Here is a 24,479-nt window from a genome sequence, read left to right as displayed (position 1 = left end):
ACCACAAACTTAAAAATAACATCAACATCCCAAGTTTGTACCCTTCTTTTGCTGATGACTGGCGACGTAAAAGACAAATAAGGGGCTCTCTATCCTCTTTGACTATGACTATGGAGGAGACTTTGAGCACTCAATCGCATTCTTTATTATTTTTATTTATGAATCGTAATCTAAGTAACTTTAAGAAATAGTTTGATCTAATTTAAGTTTACCCAACAAGGCATGGGTTCTATTTTGGGGCTAAAATCCAAACAAAATTTTGAATCGTAATTAAATTAAACTAGACAATCACATCACATCATCCAAATTAGAACTATTATTCAAATTTTATTACAAGTAACATTATCTTTATTGGAAGCTATCTCAAACGTGTCGCCAGATATGAACGTTGAAGCTACGCGCCGGACAATATTTTCTCCAACGTTAGTTGCATCGCCGGATTGGTGGTGGTGTAGCCGCCGTCGACCAGCAGATTCAGCCCACTCACGTATCTCGACTCGTCGCTTCCCAAATACACCGCCGCCGCCGCCACATCCTCCGCCTCCAGTGCTGTCCCCTTTAAGTTCCCCGCCTCCTCAATCAACCGATCTGCCACCTCCGCCGTCACCCCCAGCGTCTCCCTCAGCAGCGGCGTGTTCACCGCGTGAGGCGAAATGCAGTTGACCCTGATCCCGTGCCGCCCCAGCTCCACGCACAGGTTCTTCGCCAGTCCAACCACGGCGTGCTTCGTGGAGGTGTAGACGTGCGCTACCACACCGGCGGTGGACCCCGCAGTGCTCGCCGTGAATAAGATGCTGCCTTTCTTGGCCGGAACCATCACTCTACTGGCGTGTTTCGCGCAGAAGAATGCACCGAACACGTTCACTTCGAATGCTTTCTTGAGATCTGCGTAGCCCACCGACGCGATGCTGGGGTCCCTGCTGCCGGGTATGCCGGCGTTGCCGAACATTATGTCGAGCTTCCCGTGCTTGGCAACGGCGGAATCGACGACACGTTTAACGTCTTCGTCTTTGCTGACGTCGCAGTGGACGAAGGAAACGGCGGAATCAGAGCCGATTTCTTGACAGAGCGAGTGGCCGAGCTCGTCGTGGACGTCGGCGATGACGACTTTGGCGCCGTGCTTGACGAAGAGCCTGGCCGTGGCTTCGCCCAAGCCGCTGGCGCCGCCGGTGATGACGGCGACTTTGCCATCGAGCCTGCAAAATGAAGAAGAAGGGTTGTGCTTTGAATAACTAAGGTGGTTTGTGCATCAATTTGTAATTGTATGATAAGATAAATGGGGAATTGGGGGTTACCTTTTGGCGATGGGAGCTAGCAAGGAAGAGGCCGCCTTCATCATCTTTTGAGTATGAGCCCTACTTCGCACTTGGCAGGCTTCAAATGAATCGATTTTGTGGTTCTGGATGCTGCTGCTTTCGTAAGCATTTCACTGTTTTGTCGTCTTCTTCGTTGGGTTTCAAGTTTGGAATTCTATTTGAAGTCTGCCACCGCCGGGCGCCAGCAAAGAACCCTGACACTTGATGTGCTTCGGACCAATCGTTCGTATCCCTTCAAAACTTCTCTCTTCCTCGGCCAGATCAAGCATCACTTTCTAAATTATTTTACTTCCGCCGACAACAGTTTGAGTCGAACTTAATGCTAGATTCCTTCAAAACATTATATAAACAATATATTATAATTAAACAGGTTTATTTACGACCACAACATACTAAAAATCCTAACTTATACAAAAATTTTCTATTAAAAAAATCTTTTTTTTTTTTTCAAAACATTAGGCAGATAGATTAAATAATCAAACAAAATCCTTAAGTTCCACGCCTTGCCCTTAATTTTCACGTGAATATCATCATCATTATTTTTTTTTCTTTCCGAATTCGAGTGCGATTTTGTGGATCCCTTTTAACGAGTGCACGTCACCTCGTCAATTTTGTGAGGTCTTGTCTCTTTTATTTTCTCTATTTTTTTCATGTCTCTCAACTTCTCTCTTCTTTTCTAGTCAACCGCTTGCCATTTTCCTGTCGTTGTCGCCATCTAAACTCGTTGTAGAGAGAGAGAGAATGCAGTGGCGGTTGGCGCACGAAAATTGGGACAAGGCAAGGAGAAGTGAGGCGACGACGAGAGAAAGACGACGAAAGCAAGGAAATGAGATAAGGGAGAAGGAAACGATTTGGGGAAAGAGACCCCTTAATGACTTTTTTGCCCCCCAAATTGACAAGAGGTAACATGCATCCCTATTAAAAGGGGTTCACAAAATCACACTATAATATGTAAAAATTTTCTTGAGGACTTATGTGTATTTTTTATGGGCTTGAGTGTAATTCTTTTGGGGGCATAAGTGAAATTTTCTAAAACTTTAGGGTAAAAATATAATTTCTCAAAGTTGTGGATGACCAAATGCAATTCAAAGAACTTGAGGACTTGAGGGCTGAGAGCCAAAGTGCAAGAAGGTGAAAGAAGAGGGACTGGATTGCAAAATCGCATGTGAAACCTGCCAGAAACCATTAGCCTCACATGGCCATAGGCGGGGAGGCTATATCTTGACTGATTTGAGGGCACTTAGGGCTATCATGGCCTAGGTCAAAGCCTTGCGGTGCAAGGGTGGTCATGATTGGTCGGCAACGCGATCGAAAATGGCTATAAATAGTCAGAAATTGACGAGGGTTATTCATCAAAATTAATCTGTGTAATCTAAGCAAACGAGGGAATGATTGAGAGTGTGGATAATGGGCTTTTTGTAACACCTTGCTCCATCCAAGGGGCATTATAAATGCGGAATAAATAAACATTTTTATGGATTTCGGTGATATATTTTTTTTCATAAATATATAATATACGTGAATAATACACCAGATAAGTTCCTAGAAAAGATATGTGGGTCATAAAGGGACACACTTAAATATCAAGTATTTCCTTAGACAAAATTTTGCACTTCTACTACATCACACTTAAATTCATAACTTCCTCGACGATTCACAAGGGTGGTGTCCACTCTCAGCTCAAGTCGCAAATGGGTATTTTCCTTTGTCACGCTTCCCTAGTGCTGTCACTTCAAGTGCCACATTATAAGTTGACAACACATCCCATATATACAACCCGTCACCCTAGTGTAACTTCCTTGGCCACCCAGCCCGGTATGGAACATCATTCGTTTCCATCAATACCCTTGGGGAATTACGGCTACACTATTGGGGCAACATCCTAGGTTGACATCCCAATACAAAAAACACACCAATGCAACAAAATATAACTTAATGCATCATATGAAACAACATTTCATGTACACAATTTATTGCACAAATTTCAATGCACATGAATAAAATATTTCAGGATAAACCCAATGAAAACAACCATCATAGGTTAAAATCATTCATATGCAACAAAACATTCGCATGGATCAAATTAAGTTTAAGAGGAGAACAACATTGAATAAATCAAGTATTTTAGGGTAGAACAACTCACAATAAACAAATTTTGGGGTTAGAACTGCTCACATTTGACAAATTTTAGGGTACGTCGAAAAGCGCACTCTGCCTCAATTTGTGTGCTAAACCTCGATTTTCATGCCAAACTCAAACATATAATCATCAAAAACCTATTTTTCTCACAATTTCTTTATTTTCTTCTATTTTCGCCCTAAAAATTCCAAATAAATATCTTCCAAACTATTTTCTCCAATCTTTCTTCACAAAAAATCATGATATCCATATAACTTTAAGAGAAAATTACTGAGCTTACCCAGATACTGCGTTTTCACGCCAAACGAGGTTGTTCGATGCAAAAACTGAGACACTGGGAAAGTCAAACCCAAATATTTTTGCACAGGCCTCTGTAGCTCGATTCTAGAGGAATTTAGAAAAAAAATTTAGAATTTTTTGAGCCTGTACGTACCCTCATGTGCCCTAAGAAGGTTCTCCACGAGCCTCCACTCGCAGGGCCAGTGGCGTGTGTCCCACACGCGCCAGTCTTCTTCAACCTTCAGCTTGCCGAACAACACGCGACACCTGGTTTTTTGGTCATATCCCCTTCATCCGAACTCCGATTGAACTCTCGTTTAAACCTCTGGTTTCCTCTTTTCACCCTCTACCAGACAATAGCTTAAAATCCCACAAATGGAGCCATTTTAGACTGCTCGAAGCTATTTTCTGGCGAAACTCATTTTTTTGAGGAGGTTTCAGATCTCACTCATCTCTCAAACAAAATAGCTCAAATCACACATGAATGAAGCTATGGGCATGAAAAACAAAAGCCCCTTATCCGATTCTTCCAATTTATTCCTGAATTCACGGATCTAACATTTTAATTTTTCAAAAGCATTCGGCTATTGCTATTTATAGCAACCCGAGCTTCCAAACCCTCAAGGGTGCTTAAACTGACACTTCTGAGGCTTCTACCGCCCCTGGATCGACCCAATTGCATCTAAATTCGACCACAATGATGAGTTTTGAAACTTTAAAAATTCAGCCAAGAACTTGGTCGGAAAGCTTCCAAATTCGACCACCTTGTGCCCGATTGTCGGCCTAGACCTGATCCTAATGCATGTCGTCCATGGCAGGCTGCTTCCTCCACAAGTTTGAAATATTGCACTTTCACCCCACCTATTTTGTCTCTTATGCCTTAGTCTATTTTCATAAAGCCCCTGAACTTTCCATAATTTTCATTGAATCCCTCAAGTCCTAAAACTTCAGTTTCACCTTTGAAGATTCCGAAAAATCACCATCTCAAGCTCTCTCTGGCCATTCGAAAAATTGCACTTTGTCCTGAATATTCTTTTTGGTCGTAAATCCGTTCATTTCTTACAAAAACCACTTAAGGGTTGTTCTACACACCAAATATGAATACCCTCGGGGTTTCGTTGACTTTTCAGAAACCTCCTACAATTATTCGATTTTATAGCCTATTCCATAGTTGTATTTTAGTTGTACCGAAAATTATTTTCAATCCAATTTCTTTCGACCATAAATTATTCCTCAAAATACTCAATAATATCATATCATTTTCTTTAGTCATCTCAGTTCTAGGGTATTCCTTGTAGTCGATTCGGTCAATCTATCGGGCTATTCTGATGCCTACTTTTCTCAAATCCCATTTCTCTAATAAAATTCATATTTCTCAATTAACCCAAAGTTCTCGGGTATTACACTTTTATTCTCTAAGCTTTGGGGATGATTTCTAGAAAGTTCGAGCGAGTGAGGTGTCGATTTGAGGAGGTTTTGAGAGTTGTCGAAAAATTGTGAGGTTGCTAGAGTTGAAGGTTTATCGGTCAAAATAAGAGGGTTCGGCTGGATTTTTCACAAAATAGGTGTGGCCATGATGCTCGGAAGGTTGAATAGGCCAAGAAGGAGAAGAAAACAAAGGAAAACAGATCGAACCAATCACCAACCGCAAAGGAAGCACAGGAGAAGACAACCAGCCTTCAACCGCGTGAGTGCGGGCAATTGAATGTGAGAAAATGAGGAAAATAAGAAAAAAAAGGAAAAATCGGAAAAAGATTCTATAAAATTTTGAAAAAAAAAGAAATTATGTTTTATTAATTTTCCTAAAAATTTGGCTAAAAAATTATCTAGGCATGCATTTTAAGGTCAGGATACGCATATCGAGAAAACCTGAGATGTGAAGTTAAGGTGAGTGATTTTTTTCTAAAACCCATGTGTTTTATATGCATGTCTCGGTCCATGTGCATGTTCATTTAGGGTGCATGTTATTTTTATTTTTAATGCATTGGTATTGGTGATATTTCATCTCGCATGATATTATTGTCATATTTTACATATAGACATTTTGAAAGAGTTGATAAACTATCAAAACTTGACAAAAAAATAAAAATAAACATATTGTTGAATAATGTAAATAAAATTCATAAAAATATTTTTTTAATAAAAATATTAAATATATTAATTCAATATACATTAATATATATATATAGTGAACAGAATAGATGAAAGGGGCAATGGTGAGAGGAGGCGGCGATGGAGGCAACGAATGAGAAGATGGAGGCGATGGATGAGGTGACAGACGATGACGATTGAGGCAAATAGAGGACGACGATGGAGATGTGTCTGGTTGGAGGCAGTACCCGGAGATAGAGGCTAAAGACGATGATAGAAAAGACAGAGGGATGAAGAAAGGTAGATGTAACACCCCACTTTCTCGAGTGTTTTATAACTTAAGACAATTCTGGGATAATAATTTTTTTCTTGCAAATCTAATGCTAAATCATATCAATTCTCATATCCATCCCAAAATTTTCATACATTTATCTCAAAAGATAATCATCAAAACATTAAATGCGGAAGCTAGATTCGAACCTAACATCTTAATATTAAACATAAATCAGTTCTCACATCATCGTTTCTCAAAACGTTCACAATTCAAAGTAATAGAACTTAAATACATGGGATACATAACATATATTCAATTTATCATGCATTTTTTTTTTTTAGCTTGACTGCTCCCAGTGTGGGTTCGATTCTTGGGGAAAGCAAAATGCTTCTTTTTGGGGAAGGACCTTGGGGGTGACATGTAGGTGCCAAAGGCCTACCACCCTGGCCACTTAGGCACATCCTGCGATGTATCTCCTCAGTGTAGCTCTAAGGGTAGGGTGGCTGAGGACGCCGGTGATGGGGCGTAGTTTAAAAAAAAAAAAATTATCATGCACTTTGTTAACTGTCATTTCCTGCCTTATTCATCCTCGTTTCTGCTACAATCTCAATCTGAAATGTTTGAATATTCTAAGGGCAAAACCCAAGTTAGATGATAAATCATCTAAATAAGAGAATAATAAACATATTTCATCCATGGGTGCAAAATGCAAAATGTTATCATTTATTTTTAGTTTGAGTTGACTGCACCCAACTACTGCTCCCTATTTTTATACCCTCTTTACCAGGCTGAGGTGTATGGGTGCACCCTTGGTAGAGCAGCAGCGCCAGTCCATAATCCCGAACCCTGTGCAATGCATGATCGATAACATCATTATGAATGTATGCATATTTCATCATAGCATGTAAATGCAATCTACATGACATAGTCACATCAATGCATGATAACATGATAAAACAATTTACATAAAATTAGATTTTGGGTTGGACCATTTACCTTCTCAAACTTATCGGATTACCTCAATATTCGCGCCTTACATTGAAATATGTACTTCGTCTCAATTTGCCTGTCAACCTCAAAATTCTCACAAGTCAGTTCAAATTAAGCCTTAAAGCACCCTAATCATCATATTTATTTAAATAAGCATTAAAACCTATTTTTGCATAATTTTTTGTATTTTCTTTTTTTTCTATTTCTTCCTATTTTTTCTCAATAAATTCAAATTAAATATTTCTCAATTATTTTCTCAAATATTAAACTATAAAAATTCATAAAATAACATTCCTGAATTTCTAAATTTTTTTAAAATTTTTCCTCATCTTTACTTGCCTCTCAGGTTTTTTCGGTATGCGTGTCATGACCTCGAAATGCGTGTTCGATCAATTTCCTAGCTCCGGGCATACTCTTCAAGCCCCAAATACATTCCTAGAATTTTCTTGCATTTTTCGAGATTCTTTCTCCATTTTTTTTCCCAATTTTTTTTTTCTTCTTCTCTTTCCTTCTTTCTTCTTCTTCCTTCATCCTCTACTCCTGCATGCGCGAACAGCACCTGCCTAGTCATCACTCCGCCACGTTGCTTGCCTTGCCACCGCCCATGCCGGCCTCCCTCGGCCTTACAGGTCGCCGCCATACCACTCTCCGTCGCCTGTCGCGTTGCTGGCCAACTGCTATAATGGTAGCTTCGCGGTTGCCATGGCCGGGCCTTTGGCTCCGCTACTGCCCAATGCAACCACCACTTGGCCTCCCCGGTTGCTACATGATTAGTGCGACCCGCCACCGCCGCGAACCACTGGCCAGCCTCCTCGTGTGCCTCCAAAGCCAATGCCACTGCCACTTCTGCAACTTCATCGTCGGTCATGGTAGCTTCCAACGCTGCCTTCAACCATATCCCCCTCTTTCTCTCAATTAGATCTCTCTCTCTCCCACGCATCAGATCTCTGCCCCTTCCTCTGGTTCTCTCAGCCATGGCTTCAAATGAGAGATAATTTGATTTTAATTACAACTTCACTGTTGCAAACTTAGCCCCCAATCCAGCCTTGGCCATCAATTATTGCCGATTTCTCTCCTCAAATCTCACCCCAATCCCTCCAATCTTGTGCAAATATCGGCCATGTAGAAATGTTGGCCATGAAAGTGCCCCCACACATGCCAAAGCTATATACATATATATATATAACACTATATATTACATCAATAATAGGAAAATTATACATTTAAATCTCAATTTTATCTCTATTTCACCTGTGCAATTCTCTAATTACATTTACACCCTTAAACATCAAATTAATTGGCATTACGATACTGAAAATTCAAAATTAATAACTCATGACTTACTCGATAAGGACGATTTCATCCGTGCGCCCTCACCGGACCACTGTTTCATTCTGAAACCACTTCAGAGTTGATTCTTGCGAAAAACTAGAGCCTGCTTAGGGTTTCGTTTACTTCCTGGGAGTTCTCTACGATGATTCGATTTTTCAGCCTGAATCGAAACTGTATTTTAGCTGTATCGAAAATCGTTTCAATTCTGATTTCTTTTAATACCATAAATCGTATCTCAGGATGTTCGTCGAGATCATATCTATTTTCTTAGACAATTACACTGCAGGGCATTCCCTGCAGTCAATTCGACACTTATAACTGTAAGAAGTTACACTTAAATCCTTAATCTTTTAATAATTTTACTTATGACCCACGTTAAAATTACTCTCGGGCCCTTTTAAGAAATTTGGGATATTTCAGTAAATGTTGAAAATATATATTTTGTTTGAGGGTAAATCAGTTTAAAATTTGTTATTAAGTCTTTTGTTTGTTTTTTGTTCTTAGTTTTCTTGGGTTTGTTCGATTTATTAGGTCGGTTCGATTTTTTCGTATTTATTCAATTTTTTCAATTTTCAGTTTGTTTGATTTTTTGGTTTATTTAGTCAGTTTGATTTAATTTTTTATACAATTTCAATTTATTTGGTTTAAGCATTTCGCTCAACTCAGTAACAAAACTGACCATATGCTCATCCTAGTTTCTCAGTAAGTATTTCTCAAGGTCTCATCAGGTCCTTCCTTGGACTTCTTTCTTTTGGGCTATTTTGAGATCGAACACATTTTGTTGGGTGCATAAAAAATATTAATAATGATACAAATAATATAAATTATTATTTTAAAGATAATAATTAAATAATAATAAAAATATATTATTTTTAAATAATATGTATTTATTATATTTTATTTTAATATTTAAATAAATTTATTAACCAATAATAATTATATTATATTTTCAAATAATTATGAAACCATTACCTTTCAAATAATTATTTAACATGATACTTTTCATAATTTCTTTTTCTCACCCCTAATACATAGACTAAGGTCATCTCCAACGCGTGGGGCAATTGCCAAACCAAAAGCTGCAGAGGCAATTGTTGAAAATCATTTTCATTGGGTCTCTCTATCTGTCTTGTCCCTCTCCAAATTTTAATTAAACTTCAAATGGCTCGTAAGAGTTAAGGAGCGAAAAAGTACTCCATATTCTTCTCGTGCCAACAGCTCTCTCTCTCGTAGATCTGGAATTGGAAGAAGACACCAATGCCGAGAAACAATAGCGACAGTGGAGAAGAACGAGCAACGAGTAGACACACTCACAACTTGCCGACACCAGATCCGATAAAAGCGATTGCGACGACAAAGAGCAACAAGCAACTATGGTGGGGATGAAGAGTAATGACGACAACGGCAGCATCGACTCACACCTCCAGCAATGACAATGAGCTTTTTGTGGTTTGTGATTCACTATATATTTTGTATATATTAAAGTATTGGGTGAATTATATTTTGTATATTTAATTATTAATTTGTGTATTTGATTATTAATTTTTTATGTGTGTATTTGATTATTTTATGTGTTTGATTATAAATTTCTTTGTATGCGAATATTTGATTATTATGTATTTAATTATTGGTTTTGTTATGTGTGTATTTGATTATTTTATATATTTAATTATTAATTTTATATATATGTAAAAATTATAGATAAAATAAAATAAAATAAATAAAATTTATTAAAATAAATAAATAAAATAGGAACTGAAATAAAGAAAAAAAATAGTGTCAGGTAGAATGCGTACGGTTTTTAAAATAAATTAAAAATATAAAAAAATTTATTTATAATATAATAAAAAATGGGAAAGAAGAATGAATTATAACCATTAATGTCACCATCACCTGTCATTATTTATTTGTCAAAAGAGCTTACTTTACGTAACCCAACACAACCCAAGATGTCACACTTTTAAAGGACCACAAACTTAAAAATAACATCAACATCCTAAGTTTGTACCCTTCTTTTCCTGATGGCTGGCGACGTAAAAGACAAATAAGGGGCTTTCTATCATTTTTGGTTCAAATGGTGAAATTGCTCGCCTCAGATCCTCTCACATTGGATCAGATAAAATGGGGGGATTAATTATGGTAATTCAGTCAGACGCAGTGACTAGATTCGGGTTCACCGCGCACAAGGAGCCTCTCTCACTTTGGAGAGAAGTACCCCCACATTGTCACTTATAAGACTCGATCCTCGATCTTGATTTAAGATTTACAACGAAAGACACTTTATGCCCCCTTCTTGACCAACTAGGCTGTCCATGCGGACGACTGTCTATCCTCTTTGACTATGACTATGGAGGCGACTTTGAGAACTCAATCGCATTCTTTATTATTTTAATTTATGAATCATAATCTAAGTAACTTTAAGAAATAGTTTGATCTAATCTAAGTTTTCCCAACAATGCATGGATTCTATTTTGGGGCTAAAATCCAACCAAAATTTTTGAATCGTAATTAAATTAAACTAGACAATCACATCACATCATCCAAATTAGAACTATTATTCAAATTTTATTACAACAAACATTATCTTTATTGGAAGCTATCTCAAACGTGTCGCCAGATATGAACGTTGAAGCTACGCGCCCGACAATATTTTCTCCAACGTTAGTTGCATCGCCGGATTGGTGGTGGTGTAGCCGCCGTCGACCAGCAGATTCAGCCCACTCACGTATCTCGACTCGTCGCTTCCCAAATACACAGCCGCCGCCGCCACATCCTCCGCCTCAAGCGCTGTCCCCTTCAAGTTCCCCGCCTCCTCAATCAACCGATCCGCCATATCCGCCGTCACCCCCAGCGCCTCCCTCAGCAGCGGCGTGTTAACAATGTGCGGCGAAATGCAGTTGACCCTGATCCCGTGCCGCCCCAGCTCCACGCACAGGTTCTTCGCCAGTCCAACCACGGCGTGCTTTGTGGAGGTGTAGACGTGCGCTACCACACCGGCGGTGGACCCCGCCGTGCTCGCCGTGAATAAGATGCTGCCTTTCTTGGCCGGAACCATCACTCTACTGGCGTGTTTCGCGCAGAAGAATGCACCGAACACGTTCACTTCGAATGCTTTCTTGAGATCTGCGTAGCCCACCGACGCGATGCTGGGGTCCATGTTGCCGGCTATGCCGGCGTTGCCGAACATTATGTCGAGCTTCCCGTGCTTGGCAACGGCGGAATCGACGACACGTTTAACGTCTTCGTCTTTGGTGACGTCGCCGTGGACGAAGGAAACGGCGGAATCAGAGCCGATTTCTTGACAGAGCGAGTGGCCGAGCTCGTCTTGGACGTCGGCGATGACGACTTTGGCGCCGTGCTTGACGAAGAGCCTGGCCGTGGCTTCGCCCAAGCCGCTGGCGCCGCCGGTGATGACGGCGACTTTGCCATCGAGCCTGCAAAATGAAGAAGAAGGGTTGTGCTTTGAATAACTAAGGTGGTTTGTGCATCAATTTGTAATTGTATGATAAGATAAATGGGGAATTGGGGGTTACCTTTTGGCGATGGGAGCTAGCAAGGAAGAGCCCGCCTTCATCATCTTTTGAGTATGAGCCCTACTTCGCACTTGGCAGGCTTCAAATGAATCGATTTTGTGGTTCTGGATGCTGCTGCTTTCGTAAGCATTTCACTGTTTTGTCGTCTTCTTTCAAGATTATTAGAAGGAAAATGCTATTTGTGGATAAGCATTTTTACGTAATACTTGCATGGATGATATATTGCGATATATTTTGTTTATCCTCTTCTCTCTTTCTTCCCCATTCCCTCGCTGCTGCAATCTCACTTGCCGTCGTTCTTTGCCTTCGCCTGCTCTCACCGCCGCCTTGTCTCATCGCTATAACCTCCGCCGCCTCACCTCGTCGTCTCAACTGCCTCACCCCGTTGCCTCTGTCGCCTTATCGCGTCACCTTGGCCGCCTTATCTTGTCTCGTCGTTGCCGCCTTGCCACTGGGGTCGACAATGTGAGAGGGAAAGCGAGAGAGAGAGAGACAGAAGGAGAGAGAGATGGTATTGGGCGTTTGGATCATTTATTGCAAATGCAAAATGAATATTTTGATTGCCTTATAAGTGTTTCTGTAACATATCTTTTGTACAAATAGCATGACCTTTATTAGAATTCTATTCGAAGTCTGCCATAGTCGGGCGCCAGCAAAGAACTCTGACACTTGGTGTGTTTCAGACCAATCATCTGTATCCATTCAAAACTTCTTTCTTTTGGTTTGGATCAAGCATCACTTTTTAAATTATTTTATTTGAAATTTTCATTCTTGTGTGATTTTTTATTCAACCTTTAATTTTGATAGAAAAAATAAATTACAGATAAAAGAGTCAAATCTATGACCTACTAATGCAAATTTTAACTTATCATGAACCAATCATTTAATCTTAGAGCAGTCAAACTCATGATCTACTAATGTAAATCTTAACTTATCATGAACCAACAATTTATCCTGTATCATAAAAATTTTAAATTACTTCCGCCAACTATAGTTTGAGTCAAACTTAATGCTAGATTCCTTCAAAACATGATATAAACAATATTATTATAATTAAACTACTCTATTTACGACCCAAACATACTATAAATCCCAACTTATACAAAATTTTTCTATTAAAAAAATTCTTTTTTTTTTAAAAAACATTAGGCAGATAGGTTCAATAATCAAATAAGAAAACCTCAACTTCCACGCCTTGCCCCTAATTTCCACGTGAATACCATCATCATTAATTTTTTAAACCCCTCCAAACTCGAATGCAATTTTGTCCACCCCTTTTAACGGGGTGCACGTCATTTCCATCAATTTTGTCAGGTATTGTCTTTCTCATTTTCTCTCTTTTTTCCCTTATCTCTCATCTTCTCTCTTTTTTCTCTAGTGAGCCTCTTACCATCTTTCTGTCACTATCACCACCTCGCATCACAGTAGAAAGAGAGGATGTAGTGGCGGCTGGATCACAAGAATTGAAATGAGACGAGGAGAAGTAAGGCGACGACAGGAGAAAGACGACGAAAACAAGTAAATGAGAAGGGAGAGAAGGAAACGACTTAGGGAAAGAGACCCTTCCATGACTTTTTTACCCCTTAAAATGATAGGAGGTGACATGCACCCCTGTTAAAAGGGGTGCACAAAATTGCACTCTCCAAACTCTTATCATTATGCACTTATGTTTATGTGATCACATGGTTGTGTAAGTTTAAAAATTAGGTAGTGTTTAAATTGATAACGTATTTAGATAAATGTGATTTTAAGCAATTAATTATATAATTAAGTGTTTGGTTTGAAAGAGTTGATAAACTATCAAAACTTGACAAAAAGACAAAAATAGAGATATTATTGAATAATGTAAATAAAATTCATAAAAATACTATTTTTGAATAAAAATATTAAATATATTAATTCAATATACATTAATATATATGTCAAATATATACATATATATATATATATAGTGAACGAAGGAGATGACAAAGGTGACGGTGAGAGAGGGGAACGATGGAGATAATGAAAGAGAAGATAGAGGCAATAGTTGGGGTGACGAACGACAATGATTGAGGCAGATAGAAGACGATGACGGAAATGGGTCTAGTTGGAGGCAGCACCTGGAGATAGAGGTTGGAGGCGACGGCAGAAAGACAAAGGGATGATGAAGAGTAGATGTTGGAAATATATATTTTGTTTGAGGGTAAATCAATAATTTCATTGATCAACTCAAAAAGCTCCTAAGAGCTTATTTGAAAAAGCTGGGAAGGGGGGGGGGGGGGGGGGGGGGGGGACAAGCTTTTCTGAAATACTATTGATTTAACTTATAAATTTGGTAGTGTTTAAGATCTTAAATGTTACTAAAGATGTAAAAAAACAAGCTACGTAACTTATAAGCTAATTTAATATCTTATAAGCAATCAAATCGATAAGCTAACCCTCTCCCCCTCAACATTGGTCATGTTATCCATAATTTAGAGCTCCCATCTCTGTATTCTACAGAGTAGCCCTATCATTGCCATAGCCGCCATTGTCAAGGTAATCATTATCTACGATATGAGTTTGATATATTGCTTACGTCGGGCATTGCTTATGTTGCTTGATGAAGACATGACAGTGCCACATTGGGGAACAACGCCCCTCATCCCCCCGACGCGAATTACCCCACATACATACATATATTAAAATAATTTTATATTTTTTAAATATTATTGTAATATCTTTTAATGTTATACCTCTATTTATTGAGCAATTTTGTAAACAAATTGGACCCTTCAGGCCCAATCTAGCCCCTCTTTCTCGGCCCAATCTTGGTCCCATTCTGGTCTTGCATCAGCATCATTACAGCTTCTACTAGGTATCCGTGTGCCAGCCCCAAATCCTATCCTCATTAATGGCGAATCTTATCTACATTAATGAGGATCCTGTCGACACCATATCGCCACCTAAGAACCTCCACCAACGTCGGATACTCAATTTTATCACCTATAAACACACGACGCACTACTCTTATATCAACCAATTCTTTTCAGAGTCAAACTATGTTCTACATTTTGACCTATTGATATATTGCCATTTCTTTACTCTCTCATTTGCTTGAGCGTCGGAGTGTTTGTAGGTGTCAGCCGCCCCTAGAAGGATTCGTCGCCGGAGCCCACTCCTTGCCCTTGAGATCCCGTCTCCAATCGCACCCTTTGGTCAAGAAGAAATATAAATAATAATTTAAGAAAATTTTATAAAGAAATATATATATTTAAATAATTATTTATAAATTAATACTATTATATATATAAACTAAATATTTTATATAATTATTGTAGATTGATTATAAGTTACCGTTACAATCAATTACATTAATAATTACAGTTGTAATTGTTAAAGTAAATAAATTGTTACTTATGGGGTGTTGTTGCTCGAAGCCGGCAATGCCACGTTTGTGTTGGGCAACATAAACAATGCCCGATACGAGCAACAGATCAAACCCGATCTACTATCACTTTTCATTTCTCTTTTCGACATCTTACGTACACAACTTTCTGCTTGTCTATCGGAAGAATTGTAATTTCCTCTCCGGGTTAGGCAAGAGAACTGAGAGGCATTTTTCTGTTCTGACCTCGGTTTCTTCTTGCTTGGGTGCCTGATTTCGCATATGTTTTAGCATGTATGCATATTCATTTGTTTGATTGTGAATCAGTCGGCGGAAGCACGTAGAGTTCTATTAGTGGGTTGAGATAGAGAAATACTGAAAATCTTACGATTGTGATGATTCTGGAATTAATATTCAGTTGAGGTTTCTAGATTCGGTTGATGCAGCAGTAGAGCTAGGACTTTGATAAATTTGGGGTGAACTTAAATATAAAAAATATAAATTTAAAAATAAGATAATAATGATAATATTAAAATATATTTTTTTTATAATTATTTCTTATGACTTTTTATATTTTGATAATATCGTATAATAAACTTATTATCAATCTTATTACATACATTATTTTCAATATACACAACTCGACTATCATTTATTTATTGATCTTCAATATTATCATGCGATCTATTATTCACAATGTTTATTCTGTAGTAGTAACAATCAGAAGAATGAAAATCGAGTGAGAATTGGAAAAGAAAACAAGAAATGGAATAAATTTAAAAATAAAATGAATTAAGACTTAGGAGTTAGTGGATTTGAGTCATTTAGCCTATTTAGCCTAAGTTTTAATACAATAATTTTGTATTTCTTTTGAGAGTTGGACTTTGTTGCGGGTATTTCTCGCTATACTCCTTATGGACTGGGCCCGACCCAGCAAACTGGCCCAATCGCATAAAGCTTAGTAGGCCCCGAACTTAGTTCATCGAAGCGAGCTCATACCTTACCGGAACCCAAGATCAGATCGTGGGACAGAGCGAGCTTCCAGAAACACCCTTGGTTCGTCAGCCTATCTGAGCGAGCTCCCAACGACTCTTGCAGTTCGTCGGCTTAGCCGATCAGCTCGCATAACGAGAGGGTCGTATGCCACGGGATATCAGTAGGTCAGAGGCCGCCCTAGCTGGACCATTCAGGTCCATTTTCTCGGCCCATGTCAGTCCTATCCTGGCCCCTTTGCGATAACATCATTACAGCCGTATCTGGGTTTCCACGCATTCACCTCAGATCCCATCCTCATTAATGATGAATCCCATCCACATTAATGAGGGTCTCGTCGGTGCCTTGCTACTGCATGGACCTTCCCGACGACGCCGGCTATTCTATTCCATCACCTGCATACGTACAGCGCATAAAGGAGAGCATCTTCTCCCATATATATCAGCTAGCTCTTTTAAGAGCCATGGTATATTTTTTCTTCTGCCCACTTACTAATACTTTGCACACTTACTTACTCGCTCACTGACTTAGACATCAGAGTACCTTTCAGGAATGGCCTGGCGGGTCAACAAATCGAACCAGATATCCCATTTTCTTCATCTCGGACCCACTATACCAGTATGGGCCAACGAATCACCGTCGATCAATTCCAAACGTTGACATACTTAAATTAAAAATAATATAAAATTAATTTTTTTTTATTTAAATCCAGCCCAGGGACAACTATTCCCATTAGGCCTCACTTGGCTTCGCTCTGGCTGGGTGCAGGACTCAAAAATGGCGATTTCTAAACAAGAGAATAGAAATAATGCTTCGGCCAGACCCTGGCGTTGATTTACATTAGTATTTCCCCATTTTGTTTTTCTCCATTATTGATTAGGGCTTGGTTAATATCCTTGATTATTAAGTAGCTCTATTTTAACTCATTGCGGGGGAACATGGTTGTAGAGCTTTAGTTACTAGGTTTACATTTCCATCTCTTATAGCATCTTTTCTCGTGCATTTAGGCTGCGTTTGATAGCCTATTTTTTTCCTGGGAAAAGACATCTTTTCCACCCAATTTTCCATTTGTGTAGTGTTTGATAGCAAAATTTTTCCAGGGAACTCATTTTCCCATTTCTTGTCACGTGATAGTTTTTTCCTTCAAATCAAGGAAAACAAATTCCATGGGGGGGGAGGAGCTCCGATTTTCCAGGCAAATGGAGCAGCAACTCACTGTGCTCCCATCTTCATCCCCTTCAACTTCACCATTGAAGCTGCAGCGAGAGAGGGACAGAGAGCAAACGAGAGGGAGGGCGAGCGAGCGAGAGAGAGGGCGAGCCAGTGAGTAGGTCAGTGGCGGCGAGCGGCGGCGGGTGGATGAGCGAGGAGGCAGCGAGAGAGAGGGCGTATATATATATGTATGTGTGTGTGTATATATATATATATATGTATTTGTGTGTGAATGAGAGGAAGGGCAGGCGAGAGAGGGCGGGCGGGCGAGCGAGCGAGCGAGTGAGAGAGAGAGAGGCAGCGAGCGAGTCAGCGACGGCGGATGGGTTAGCGGGAGGCTGCAGCGGGTCTCTGTGTGTATATATATAAATATGTATATATATGTCTCTGTTTGAGAAAATGTGTATATTTGTATGTGTGATTGTGTATATATATATGTGTGTGTGTATATATATTATTTTGTATATATAAGTTTGGAAAACAGAAAATTTTTAATTTAGTGGTTTGATTTATCTGTGAAAATGATTTAGTTAATTTAAAATAAGTTATTATTTTAATTTTTCAGTACAATTTTACCATTGAATTCCATGGAAAATTGGTCATTTTCCATAGAAAATAATACCTATCAAACACGAAAATATCAGGAAAATGATCAAATTCTATGGAAAATATTACCAATCAAACACCAAAATATGAAAAATAACATCATTTTCTAGGTAGAAAATTATAGCAATCAAACAGCTTAAACTTGCAATTTCCAGAAATTCATTTTTCCTGAAATTTAATTCTCTAGAATTCATTTTCTTTCCACCCAAATTCCACCCTTGCAATCAAACACACCCTTAATTTCCTAAAAAACAAAGTACATGAAAAGAGAATTCTATGACATAAGAAAATGTTAGAGATATCACAACACAAAACACAAAAAATTTTCATGATTTGGCCAAAAATGCCTATGTCCATGATCCCGCTCTAGGGTTCTTTTTATTACTTGCAAGGGATTAAAAGTATAACTGATAGTAATCTCATGTGTTTGGGAGGGGGGAATATAGATTTAGATGGTTAATATTCCAGATTTTACAAATGTCACTTACCTAAGGTGTCAAAAATCGGTTTGAAAAGTCATTTAGAAAATTTATTTTAAATTACAAACTAAAAAATTCGTTCAAATATCCGTCTCAAATTACAAACAAAAAAATTAGTCTCAAAATCTGTTTGAAAAAAATGTCTCAAAATCTTTTTAGATATCCATCTCAAATTAGAGATAGAAAAAATCTATCTAAATATCTGTCTCAAATTAGAGATAGAAAAAATCTGTCTCAAAAATCAATTTCAATTTACAGAGAGAAAAATAAGTCTCAAAATCTATTTAAAAATTTCGTTTCAAAATCCATCTGAATATTAGTCTCAAATTAGATGTGCAAAAAATCCGTTTTAATTTCGTCTCAAAATTCATGTCAAATTTTACGACGACATTTTTTAGATAACCTGAAATCTATCTTAAATTCCATCTCAAATAAAAAATTTGTTTCAAAATCCATCTCAAATCGACTGTTTTCTTGTAGTGAAGCCCCATTTTTTTTTTTTTTTTTTGGTAGTGAAAGATGTAAATCGATCCCTTAACAAGACCATTGAACTAGGCACAAGCATGATCTACAAATGTCAAAAGAGGAGCCTGGCACATGATTATGTCCTTCGATCCACGCAGCAACATTAGGGACTCATAGCTTTGAATGTGATAATGAGGATCTTAAAATTTTGGGGAAGAGATTTCTCCATTATCTCTAAAGCGAATGTGATTCTTCTCCTTGGTTGGTTTTCTTGTGCAAGCACTAGTCGTCTTTACTCCAAAATCTCTTATATCATTCTCTTCATATCACCCATTTTTTTGGCACTGAATGTTATGGGATTATCAATTTCCTGTATCCTATTCAATTGGTCTTTAAGAGGGACTCAACCTTGTCTACTAGTTGTATTTTCCACCATTTCTAGATATTTTTCCTTTCGAAAGAATTCTCTTTGGTCTTAAGCTTGTAATGTGCATCTTCCTTTTCCTAGGGTGGGACTATCTTTGTCTCCCAACAGTAGAGTTGGCCACTAGAGAGTTTCTCGATGTTCCTCCAAGTGTGGTGCCTCCGGGAAAGGTATCTCTACCCTTATCCTTATGAGAGTTATTAGGGTTAGCACAAGATTCTGCAATGTCTACAACAAATAGGCATCAAGTATGATGTTATGCAAAAGTCTTGCCATCTATTGAAGAGCTTGCATACATTCCTAATGTTGTCTCTGAAGGACTTCATAACAAGCAAGGGGAACTATTGGAGGAGTCGAGCCTGAGATTCCTTGGAAACTAATAGGGAGAGTTTCTTGGAGCCTTTGAGAGGGTTCGAGTGATTGTGTTTCTAGGAGACATACAAGGACGTGATCATAAGGTCTTAACTAGTTTGTGGGGGATTGCACTTATGATCCTTCTTGGTTGTCAGTTTGTGATGTTCCTTGTTTAGGCCACTGTTTATCTATTTTAGCTTTTTAATCTAATTTCCACAAACGACACTAATTGTTGTTGTCGAGATACAATAATAAATTTATAGTCGTAAAATAGCGTTCATCTTGAGCCTCTAATCTTTGGAAAACCTATAAAACAAAAGACAATAAGGGGTTTGGAGTTTCTCGTGCAGGTTTCTGATGCTTAAAGTTAATCCAATGAAAAAAATGTGTAATCTCAACAGAAAAAACAGTACAAGTATAATCTTAGTAGAGTTCTAGTCCTATCTCGATTAGAGAAATAACTTCATATTTATGAAGACTAAAGCTAATAGGTGGATGAGTACCATGCCTTTGAAGACAATCTATTCTAGATTTTTAGACAATGATATAAGAGATAAGTCATGTTTCTAGAACTTGAGAGAAGTTCCTAGGGGTCTTTTGGGGAACATTGAGGAAATGCTTCTAGAAAGGACTTCTCGAGCCAGTCGAGAAAGTTTTCCATAAGGACTCAATGAGGCTTGTCGAAGGGTTTCTCGATGACTATTCATCGAGAAGGTTCCATGAGCTCCATTTCTTAGGCTTCTTCTTTTTGGATTTACCTTGGGCTTGGACCAATTTGGTCAGACACATCAAAAATATTAATAATATAAATGATTATTTTAAGGATAACAATTAAATAAAAATACTTGTACATATATATTATTTTTTAAATAATTACTATTCATTATATTTGTTTTTTAATATTTAAATAATTTAATTAAACGATTAACATTATATTGTATTTTCAAACAGTTATTTAATATTACCTTTTTCATAAATTATGTTTTGAGACAATTTGAGTCTATTGATTTAATTTTTGAAAGAAGTTTAAATAGCTCACAATTATTTTTATCACGAGTAATGTTATTCATCTTTAATAGAGATAAACAATGGTGACATGACTGTCTATATGATCTGTATAATTTATTTGGAGAAGATGAAAGGGTATTTAACATATTTTATTTTTTATATTTTAAATAAGAATAATATTAGAAGTTATGACTGATGACAATGTTATTAATCATGTATTACATTTTTATTGGATGAGATGTTAGGTAAAATAGACAATAATACATAATTTTTTTAATTTTTTTTAATAAAAATACTTCGTACCATGACATTCTCTAGGAATTCTTAATATTATTTTTTAAATAAATATATAATATCGATCATAAAGTAATTAATTATCACATCACTTGTTTCATCTCTATTAAAAATAAAATATTATTACTCTTTTGTCAGCCCCAATGCATAGACCGACGAGATGTCACCACCACCTATCATTTTTTATTGCCAAATGAAAATTTACTTTACGTAACCCAAACCCAACCCACCCAACCCAAAGATGTCTCACTCTTAAAGGACACTATTATTGCCAAGAAAGAGGATCACAAACTATAAAAATAGTTTCTATATATATCCTGCTGATGGCTTATATATATATATATATATATATATAGCGACGTAAAAGACGAACTCAGGAGACTTTGAGCACTCAATCGCATTCTTTATTATTTTTATTTATGAATCATTGTTGTATGTCCACTAATGTAAGCCAGAAATATTTATGAATCATGCATTTTTAATAAGGTAAAGAAATATTTGTATTCTTGTCCCTCACCGACAGAAATCTTAGAACTGAATTGAGAGGGTCTCGAGATAAAAGAGATTTCACCTTCTAATCCTAAACAATATTTGTATTCTTTATACTGCGGCATTGAATTATAAATCTCTTTATTCATTTGGTAAATATATGACTTCGCAAGAATTATAATTCAATAAGACTAAACAATCACGTCGTCCAAATTAAAATTTTTATTCAAGTCTTATTACAAGTAACATTATCATTATTGGAATGGAAGCTATCTCAAACGTGAGATATGAACGTTGAAGCTACGCTCCCGACAATATTTTATCCAATATTAGTTGCATCGCCGGATTGGTGGTGGTGTAGCCGCCGTCGACCAGCAGATTCAGACCACTCACGTACCTCGACTCGTCGCTTCCCAAATACACCGCCGCCGCCGCCACATCCTCCGCCTCCATCCCCACCCCCTTCAAGTTCCCCGCATCCTCAATTAACTGATCCACCACTTCCTTCGTCAACCCCAGCGACGCCCTCAGCAGCGGCGTGTTCACCGTGTGAGGCGAAATGCAGTTGACCCTAATCCCGTGCCGCCCCAGCTCCACGCACAGGTTCTTCGCCAGTCCAACTACGGCGTGCTTCGTGGAGACGTAGCCGTGCGGTACCACACCGGCGGTGGACGCCGCCGTGCTCGCCGTGAACAAGATGCTGCCTTTCTTGGCCGGAACCATCACTCTACTGGCGTGTTTAGCGCAGAAGAATGCACCGAACACGTTCACTTCGAATACTTTCTTGAGATCTTCGTAGCCCACGGATGCGATTCTGGGGTCCATGTTGCCGGCTATGCCGGCGTTGCTGAACATTATGTCGAGCTTCCCGTGCTTGGAAACGGCGGAATCGACGACGCGTTTAACGTCTTCGTCTTTGCTGACGTCGCAGTGGACGAAGGAAACGGCGGAATCAGAGCCGATTTCCTGACAGAGCGAGTGGCCGAGCTCGTCTTGGACGTCGGCGATGACAACTTTGGCGCCGTGCTTGACGAAGAGCCTGGCCGTGGCTTCGCCCATGCCGCTGGCGCCGCCGGTGATGACGGCGACTTTGCCATCGAGCCTGCAAAATGAAGAAGAAGGGTTGTGCTTTGAATAACTAAGGTGGTTTGTGCATCAATTTGTAATTGTATATGATAAGATAAATGGGGAATTGGGGGTTACCTTTTGGCGATGGGAGCTAGCAAGGAAGAGGCCGCCTTCATCATCTTTTGAGTATGAGTCCCTACTTCGCACTCGCAGGCTTCAAATGGATCGATTTTGTGGTTCTGGATGCTGCTGCTGCTGCTTCTTTTGTAAGCATTTCACTGTTTGTCGTCTTCTTCGTTGGGTTTCAAGACATGATTGTTCAAAGTCTGCCAACGCCAGGCGCCAGCACAGAGCCGCACCCCCCCCTCTTTTTTCCATTCAAAACTGCTCTCTTCCTCCTTTGATCAAGCATCACTTTTTAAATTATTTTATTTTGATCAAACTTAATGCTAGATTCCTTCAAATTATTTTATTTTGATTAAAACTTAATTTATTTACAACGTAACATTTTATAACTCGAGTTTATAAATTTCGTCTCTAACTAATTTATGTTTAATTTTTTTAATTTATTATTTATTTTTAATTAAAAAGTTATGATTCATGAAAGATAGAATTTATATTTATATTTATTTAAATAAATTATAAATTTTATGTTTTATTTTTAAATTAAATAATTATTTTTTAATTTTTATATTAAAAAATATATTTAAAAAAAGATTTTATATTTTTTTATTTACTCATTTCTCATATTTCCGCTTTTAACTTTAAAAAAAAAAAACATTTCCCCAATTCACGTTTTATATTTGTTTCACATCTTTATTTCCTTACTAATAATCAAACAAAATGACCTTAACTTGCACGTCTTTGCCCCTAATTTCTTTCTTCGGCCCGGTTAGTGCAATTGTTTGTTAAAGTCAATTGTCACATTTGTCAATCACTGACGTTTTTTTTATTTTTATTTTTTTGACTTTTTGACAATGAATTTGATTTTTTGAGGAAGATAACAATTTTAGCTTGACCAGCTACCTGCCTTGGCTAATATGCACATAATCATGAGGATAGGCAGTCAACCTACGGCATTAATGACCAAAACTTGGAGAAATGATGTTGGTAGTCTTTGACTATATCTTGGACTATTAAAAGAAGTTAAAATGACAAATTACCTCCACTTCAATTGTAAAATTACATTACGGTATTTCCTCTCCCCATTGCCTCCTTTCTCTTCTCTCTTTTTTATAGCCGCTTTCAACAATTGATTGTCGCCGCCATCTTGTCATGGTCGTCATCTCGTCTCGTCGTCGGTCATTTTCTCATTTCGTTAGTGTTGATTGTCACTGCATCCTTAGCGACGATCAACCGATCAAGGCCAAGCAACGATTGGAGATAGACAATTGTTGGAGACTTCCATGAAAAGAGGAAAGAGGAGACGGCCATGGTCGCTGAATGAGAGGAGAGAGAAGAAGAAGATGGAATGGTGTTATGTAATTTAAGTGAGAATAATTTTGTCATTTCAACATTTTTTTTAAGTCCAACTCTATTTACACTATTTTTAGTTAAAAGATTGAAAGTTGGTCATTAAATTGTTTGGATGGTTATCTAACATATAGTGTTTAAGTCGATATATTCTTCAGAATCAACTACTAGGATTCAAATTTCTCTAAGAACCTAAAGTTTGTCAATTTTAATTAATATATTTTGTGAATTATTTTATGTACATAAAATTTATTTAATAGATATCCAAAAAAAAATAATTACGAATTCTTCATCGTCAAAATTGGACAAAA

At 37.9% G+C, this 24,479-nt stretch overlaps 2 protein-coding genes across 3 annotated transcripts; both read right to left on the bottom strand.

Annotated features, from left to right (window-relative positions):
* Positions 1 to 298: 298 nt before the first annotated feature.
* On the bottom strand, positions 299 to 12,103 carry LOC127788682 (secoisolariciresinol dehydrogenase-like). Of its 2 annotated transcripts, XM_052317251.1 has the most exons (3): positions 11,955 to 12,103; positions 11,394 to 11,855; positions 299 to 734 (listed from the first exon to the last, which is right to left on the bottom strand). In XM_052317251.1, exons 1-3 carry the CDS (start codon positions 11,996 to 11,998, stop codon positions 395 to 397), a joined length of 846 nt encoding a protein of 281 aa, XP_052173211.1. In that variant the 5' UTR covers positions 11,999 to 12,103; the 3' UTR covers positions 299 to 394. The 2 variants fall into 2 exon arrangements, with proteins under 2 accessions (XP_052173211.1, XP_052173210.1); XM_052317250.1 differs by lacking the exons at positions 11,394 to 11,855; positions 11,955 to 12,103 and adding an exon at positions 1,296 to 1,584 and having other exon boundaries at positions 299 to 1,196.
* LOC127788683 (short chain aldehyde dehydrogenase 1-like) lies at positions 10,905 to 23,078 on the bottom strand. The gene is made up of 3 exons (XM_052317252.1): positions 22,831 to 23,078; positions 22,268 to 22,729; positions 10,905 to 11,393 (listed from the first exon to the last, which is right to left on the bottom strand). Exons 1-3 carry the CDS (start codon positions 22,872 to 22,874, stop codon positions 11,054 to 11,056), a joined length of 846 nt encoding a protein of 281 aa, XP_052173212.1. The 5' UTR covers positions 22,875 to 23,078; the 3' UTR covers positions 10,905 to 11,053.
* Between the last annotated feature and the right edge of the window lie 1,401 nt (positions 23,079 to 24,479).

Source organism: Diospyros lotus, chromosome 13 (genome assembly GCF_014633365.1).
Source record: "Diospyros lotus cultivar Yz01 chromosome 13, ASM1463336v1, whole genome shotgun sequence".
Classification (NCBI taxonomy): Eukaryota; Viridiplantae; Streptophyta; class Magnoliopsida; order Ericales; family Ebenaceae; genus Diospyros; species Diospyros lotus.
Note: the sequence above shows the minus strand (reverse complement) of the source record. Positions and strands in the feature narration are given on the sequence as shown.

Coding starts and splice junctions, on each gene's coding strand:
- LOC127788682 (XM_052317251.1), bottom strand. CDS start 11,998: ATGATGAAGGCGGGCTCTTCCTTGCTAGCTCCCATCGCCAAAAG. Junction 11,856..11,954: donor CTAGCTCCCATCGCCAAAAG/GTAACCCCCAAT, acceptor TTCATTTTGCAG/GCTCGATGGCAAAGTCGCCG. Junction 735..11,393: donor GTGGTAGCGCACGTCTACAC/CTCCACAAAGCA, acceptor GCACGTCTACAC/CTCCACGAAGCACGCCGTGG.
- LOC127788683 (XM_052317252.1), bottom strand. CDS start 22,874: ATGATGAAGGCGGCCTCTTCCTTGCTAGCTCCCATCGCCAAAAG. Junction 22,730..22,830: donor CTAGCTCCCATCGCCAAAAG/GTAACCCCCAAT, acceptor TTCATTTTGCAG/GCTCGATGGCAAAGTCGCCG. Junction 11,394..22,267: donor GTGGTACCGCACGGCTACGT/CTCCACGAAGCA, acceptor GCACGTCTACAC/CTCCACAAAGCACGCCGTGG.